General features: G+C 51.0%; 1 protein-coding gene across 1 annotated transcript in view; it reads right to left on the bottom strand.

The window, feature by feature from the left end:
- Positions 1–6,577, bottom strand: part of LOC104497813 (cytochrome b-c1 complex subunit 1, mitochondrial) — a gene marked incomplete at its 5' end in the record, with an annotated part of 8,578 nt that extends 2,001 nt beyond the window's left edge. Inside the window, 9 exons of the mRNA XM_010141101.1 lie at positions 406–491; positions 1,500–1,660; positions 2,375–2,518; positions 2,909–3,024; positions 3,168–3,247; positions 3,829–4,027; positions 4,787–4,916; positions 5,859–5,945; positions 6,422–6,577. Coding sequence (XP_010139403.1) covers positions 406–491; positions 1,500–1,660; positions 2,375–2,518; positions 2,909–3,024; positions 3,168–3,247; positions 3,829–4,027; positions 4,787–4,916; positions 5,859–5,945; positions 6,422–6,577 — 1,159 coding nt within the window. The remainder of the gene's footprint in view (positions 1–405; positions 492–1,499; positions 1,661–2,374; positions 2,519–2,908; positions 3,025–3,167; positions 3,248–3,828; positions 4,028–4,786; positions 4,917–5,858; positions 5,946–6,421) is intronic.
- Between the last annotated feature and the right edge of the window lie 264 nt (positions 6,578–6,841).

Genomic DNA, 6,841 nt, shown 5'->3' with positions numbered 1-6,841 from the left:
AGAGCGTGACGAAGTGCCCGCCAGCCGTTACACTGGCTTCTCATGAAGTACCAGTCATCGTTACCACTCCAAGCAGCTCCAGCAGGCCTTAAACGATACAAAGATTGCTTCACCGGCCTCCAAAGCGTTACAGCCACGGCACACCAGTTCAAGGGTCTCAATCCTAACTTCACCAGGCAGCATGCTATTCCCTCCCAACAACAGAGCGACAGCAGTTTACAGTCAGAGCTAGTCTGGGGCACGGCAGGCTAGGCTGGGCTGCTCTCACAGCATGGCAGGTGGAACACAGAGCAGAGGAAAAGACATTTTGCGCAGTGCCTGTCTAGCAGAGCTCCTGCTCCCCAGGAGAAAGGGTGGCAGCTCTCCGAAAGCTGCACAGCGGTCAGCCCCTACAGCAGAACGTACCATCCAGCTGAGCCACCATCGCATTTCGGAGATAGTTCTTGGCTCTCTTCACCTCTGACTCTGTGGTACTAGTGCACAGACGCATCCTGGAGAGGAGATGGAAAGACCACTAAAGCTCTTAAAGATGACTGTCTCCTCAGACAGAAAGTTAATTCCTCCCTTTCCCAAGCCCCTACAGAAATAAGCTATTATGAACATCACTTGTCTTTCGGGCTTGAGATTCATTCTTGAATACCACAGAGCAGCTAAGAGCACTGAACAGCACAAGGCAAGAGCTTGAGCTTACAGGCCAGGGATATCAGACAGCAGGTTACACGCTGAGGTACGCTCACAAAGGTCTACGTAGCCCTGTGCCAGCTCTAGCTTGCCCATCAGGCATAGCAGCAAGCGGTCTGCTGTACACTATCACAAAAGGAGAAAGGCGTGTCAGCCGTTCCCGCGCATGGCAAGCTGCTACGGAAACTGATGCTGAAAGAACAAGACAGCTCCACAGAGTCTGTTTGGACTCCAGCTGCTAAATCCCTTCCTCCCCTGCCAACTGCAAGGTCTCTGGGGCAAGGGCTAACTCCATCTGCTCCACACGCAGTACAGGTCAGCTCTGAGTCTCAGATATAGCCTCAAACCATCGCTGGGATATACGTATATCTTATATGCAATAGGACAGACGGCCCCGAAATACTGGCACGACTCCTGCGGTGGGGCATTTATCAGCCACAACGCAACAGTCTGAAAGGCAGGAACTCTGTCTGCTTTGCTTAAGCTTAACAAGACAATGGAGATACGTCTCTTGGGCACCGGGTAAAGCCGTCTGTAAGGAATGATCTCACTTGTACATAAAAAAGCAAAGCCTCAGCACTAATATTTGGAAGCATGAACGAAAGACCTGAAGAGCTGTAAGGATTAAAACAGCTCCTCAAGAGCCACATCCTAAGACGCTTACAGAAACCACTTACAGGATCACTTAACTAGAATGTGAAGTTACCAAGAAGCTCAGAAAGAGGCACAGCTCTCTGAAGAGCTCACGTGCTCCCCGCACCAGCTCCGTCTCCCACACAAGGGTCAGATTTAAGCAGAACTTTTGCTGACATACTTACCACTCTCTCTGAGCACAGTACAGCATATCGTCTATGGACAACGGGTCAGAAACAAAATGGAAACCAAAGAGGCCGGTATCAGAGTAAGAGGTGTTGAACGTTTGGAAACTGTGGCAGAGATTATACTCCACAGCCAGCGTAGCCAGCCTGCTGGACTGGTTCTGTAAATAAGGAGATACCATCAGCCAGTTCAGTCTTACAGCTTCCTTGAAGCTCAAATTCTTTCCAACTGAGCTGTTTTCAGAGACCACAGACACGACAAAGTGGAACGCTCTGCTGAAGCAGAGCTTAATTTAGCCCCTTCATGTGGTCAACAGATGAGATTCGCTGGTGGAAAAGCCACAGACAATGGCCTAAGAGTCCAGCCAGCAAAATCATTTCCTTTCCCAGCCGTGGATGAGGAGCTGGTACGTGTACCATCGTGGGAGAACATGGGAATTACAAGGTCTCTCCATAGCAGGGGTTAGCACAGTTATGCAGGCCAGGTTCCAGATGAGAACGGATGCCATACTGGGGTTTTAAATGAGTTCCACTTGCTCTGCAGTTGTAAAGCAACTAGAGACTACGGACTACTCTGTCCTCCTTCCACTCCCACCGAGCAGCTGGTTTGTGGATGCAAAAATAAGCTGCTGAGAATTCATCAGCTAAACCTCTTCCAAACTTAGAGAGCTCAGGTCGCCTGCCCACATCACCTCTCCAGAACTGTCCGGGATGAGCCTCAATTACACTTCTACCCTAGTCTCCAGACTCCTAACCACTTCACAGCTGGAAGCGAACCACGACAGCCTCCAATAAGGCACGTTCACCCAGGATCTCCACAGTACTTCACATTAAAAGGCTCCAGGCTCTCCCCATCGCGCTCACAAGCCTCTTACCTTACCACCTCCAAAAGTGCGGTCGTAGCGTCCAATGATAGCATTAGCCACGTTGAGAACAACGTTGTCTGGATCAGCCCATCCTGGCCCCTCCACAGCAAGAGCAATGTGAGCAACGGGCAGAGCATCGTCTCTGGCACGGATCTAGGAAATCACCACGGGGCAGGGGAGAATGGCATGAGCACCACGGCTCTGTCTGCAGCCTGCTGCAAGGCCAAGCTAATCAACTGGGGGACGTGACATTACTCACTGACATGAAATAGTCTCAGGCACTACTGAGCACAAACCAGCTGCTCCAATACTAATTTTCCAGCAGATGACATGAGCAACAGCCTCACGTTCCTATTGGATTTGGGTCCTATCTAAAACCCAAAGATGTTGTGGCAATACAAGCACTACCAAGATGCTGCATCATCAGCTTCTCTGGGATATACAAACAGATTTTCCCTCTCAAAGGCAGCTGTAACTGGTTTCACATTCATTCAACAGTTTGGCAGCAGCTTCTTATTTTGTTTGAGACCAGAACAACTTTACCTCACTCCCTGTGAAGCGACAGCGCCGGAGGATGGGCACAGCATCCTCTTTGTAGGTAAAGGGCACTCCACTGAAGTGTTGCCTAGCTGCATCTACCAGCTCTGTGTGGGAAATACCTGGCAACGGGAAAGAGAGTCACAGACTCCAACGGCTTAATTTAACAAAATCATCTAATTTTACATTAGAGATGTGTGAAAGGCGTTTGATCACCAGCTTAAAAATACCCCGGCATCCCAGAATCAAAGGGTCTAGACTTTACCTCCGGCAGCCGTGAGGACCATACGAGGTGCCTTGAAGTGAGTATCAACGTATGAAGCCAGATCTGCTCGAGTCAGATGCCTAGAAAGAACAGAGGGACCCAGTATATGATCCATCTTCAAGCTGGATGGATGAGAGGCTTAGGAGAAGCACGTTCACAGTGCAGAGACAGCAGTGATACTGTTGATTATCTTAGCTGTGGGGTAACGCTTTTTAGAAGCAAGATTGCACTGCCTGGGTTTTCCCTGTACTCTAATTCCACCACAGAGAGAACTGGTGGCCAAGATAGAGATCTAAGGGTAGACTTCAAAACAGGGTAGAGAGTACTGACCCTGGTCACTGAGCGAGCGGCACCCAACCACTGTGCATGCTCAAGGCTGCTGCTTTAATAGGCACCCCTAGCCCTCCACTCCTCTAACGGTGCCATACTGGGGAAGGGTCAAACCAGGCCTGCCGATCTCACGTCTTGTGCGAGGGAGGTTCCAAAGAACGTGTGCGGCATTATGCTTTCACCAGCACCGACGGGAAAACACAGTGAGAGGCCCAGGGGCACAGAGCACCTCTGTGGCTTCCTCGTGCAGCCGCTGCTACTGAGGGGCGGTGGTCGTGCACCCCAAGGACTGAACCCGCGGGCTGTGCACCACAGCCAGCCTGTTGCTCACTTGATGTTCTCTGTGGTCCCCTCGACAGTGCGGGCCAGCGCAGTCCCCTGGAAGGCAGTGGCGTGAAGGTAATCAAAGGTAACCTCTGTCAAGTTGCTGTCGTTTTCTTTCAGCTCCTGAAGGATGACGCCACGTTCCTTCTCAATCTGAGAGTCCTCCAGGGCACAGTTCTGCACAATGTCAGCCAGAAGCTCTACAACTGCAACACAGTTCCTGCATTAGCAATCCTGCTGCCTGCCTGCCACCAGTGCTACTGAAAGGAGGAAAGACAGGCAGCTGGAGCACCACAAGAGGAGCGCGCAACAAATCACGCTGGGGAGGGCATGCCCCATAACAGAGATGAGTACTGCCCCAGCACCGGCGAGGGACGAGCAGCGCTGGTTTAGCTCAAAGTCTCCAAGCCAGCTTGCCAAGCCTCACTGCTAGCAGAAAGCAGGCAGGAACTGCAGAAGATGAAGCACGTCCAAAGCAGGTACTGCTGCAGGAACACACCAAATCCTTCCAGAGAGCAAGCAACGTCCACAGCATAGCCCACACCTACAGCACAGCCCCTACCTCTGACTCACATCACCGCTCACGTGTGGACAAAACGCACCCAAAAAGGGGTCTGCACATGGGAGCACAGGCCACAGGCAACTCCTGCCAGAGCCGCACTGAGGAATCCTGACACAGGAGCTGTCGCTGACCTCAGTTTCTCAGCTCCATAAAACAACCAGATTACTGAGTCCCACTCTCCCTCCTGGCAACAACCAGGTACAAGAAGAGCTTGGCAAAACTGGTTTTGGCAATACGTGAACTTGCACACTTGAAGCACACTGTCACGGCAGCACTCTCCTCAACCAGAATCTCCAGTTTACTGCTCAGCTACAACTTCATTCCCTGGCCTGTTGTGAGGAAGGATGCTGGTGGGAGAGAAACACAAGCACACACACTTGCTTAATGCCCAGATCAGCCCTACCTTTGGGCATGTCCTTGGAGAAGGCTTTGATATAATAGGCAGTCTGCTCACGCGAGGTGTACCCGTTCAGGTGAGCACCCATACTCTCCACCTCCTTCTCAAAGGCAGCACCAGGACGCTTCTTTGTGCCCTAAAAGACAACACACAGACGCAACTCTGAAACAAACAGATTTCCTTCTCAGGCAGCACGCAAGCAAGGAAAAGAATAAAGACCTAGAAAAATAAAATCCGTCACAGGATTCATAAGAGCCAAGAACAAATGCAGAAAGCAAGAGATTTACAACTTGGCTTTTTTACTCTCGTAGAGGATAGCTGAGCTGTACTTTGAAAGACAAGGAGATCCCCAGCAGGGAAGGAGAAGACCTCTGTTACATGACAACAACGGCTGAAGATCACATCCACAGAAGTAAACCAAGAACAAGCCTCGACTACAAAACAAGCAGGTTTCTAGCTATGCAAGCAGCAATATTCAGAAGCTGGAACAGCAGCAGAAAAACACTTCTGACACAGAGCTCCTCTCCTTAGCAGCAAGCCAGATGCTGCTGTTGCTTATGACGGCACAGGCTGAACTCAGGCCAGCAAGTCCCAGGCTTAGATGCCTCTGCCCTAGAGCCGATCAGCAGATACACTGCTTGAAAAGAGCTGCTGGCTCTGCAACTTTGCCATTCTGTTAAGAAACATAACCCAAAGAAAAATAAACGGCCATGGGCAACACTGCTAACTTAAAGAAACCTGCTTCATGACACGGTCCTACAGGTGCGCCTCAGAGTGGCTTGGAACCACAGCCTCAGAGACCGGGTCTCACTTGTTACAGCTTTGTTACTCTTTGTTTAAGAGGGGAAATACCACCTAGCAAATACGAGCTGCCCTAATTCACGCGTGCCTCCAAGCTGCCACATACTCTAACAAAGAGCACCACACAGGCCAGGTACCTCCTGAGGTTTACTTTTACACTATGTGCAAAGACTCTGGGACTTGGATAACCTGTTTATACTCTCTCTTAATAGTTCGGCCTCCAAAGCAAGAGCACAATCTAAAACAGCTCTTGGCACAGTTCTGGGTCAGATCTTACCTTAAAAGCCAGGTGTTCCAGGAAGTAACCAGTGCCGTTGTTCTTCTCGTCTTCATAGCGGCTTCCTGCCCCGATCCATACACCCACCTAACACCAAAAGCATCAAGTACGTGTATGAGAAAACAAACAGCACGCTCAAGCCTCATGCCGCAAATGTAACAGCAGAGACCGGAAGTCTGCTCCACAGACACTGCACTAGTGGCTCCAAATCAAGAACAAACACCACAAGTGCTTCCTGTGCACATTTTGGCTTTTTATCGAGCAGCTTTGCAAAGGCCTTTGCTAGCTTTAGCAGAAATATAACTACTGCTGGTCGCTTACTGCTTACGTGAGAACTGTGAGGCTGAGAGAACTTGCAGAGCGTGAAAGCTGAACTACAGGCTTACACAGAGCCAGGCCAGGCCTTCTGCCGCGACATTAATCCCGCCAGTTAACAATGAGAAGGGGTAGGGTCTCTGCCAAAAGCTTTGTTTCAAATAGGAGCTTGTCACTTTTAGAAGACCAGCTACAGACTAGGCAAGGCTGACTGTTTCAAGCCAGCCCTTAATTTATCTTAAACTTACCGTACACGTTGGCTGATTGGACTCCTCTGAAGCTACGCGGAGGCCATTGTCCAGAGTGGTGACCTGGGTCTCGGGAATATTCTGGAGTGTCTGAGCATAGGTGGCAACGCCTCGGTTCCTTGTCAAACTCAACAAAGCTGCCTGAAGAAACAAGGACTATCATCACCAGGAGCCGACAGCTCCCCTCTGAGGGCAGAGCTCCGGCACGCAGACTGCGGGGCACGCAGCTGACCGCAGCCAGGCCAGATGAGCTCTTCCGCGTTTACACCGGGAATCTCCTACTACACGCCGTTCGATAACCGCAGCGCCGGAACCCTCCGCAGCGCCACAGGTTTCGAGCAGGTCGAAAACCCCAGCGAAGAGTCCCGTGAGCCGGCCAAGACCCAGCGCCGGGGCGGAGCAGGGAGCGGACAGCGGACC

This window comes from Buceros rhinoceros, unplaced genomic scaffold (genome assembly GCF_000710305.1).
Source record: "Buceros rhinoceros silvestris isolate BGI_N320 unplaced genomic scaffold, ASM71030v1 scaffold18538, whole genome shotgun sequence".
Classification (NCBI taxonomy): domain Eukaryota; kingdom Metazoa; phylum Chordata; class Aves; order Bucerotiformes; family Bucerotidae; genus Buceros; species Buceros rhinoceros.
Note: the sequence above shows the minus strand (reverse complement) of the source record. Positions and strands in the feature narration are given on the sequence as shown.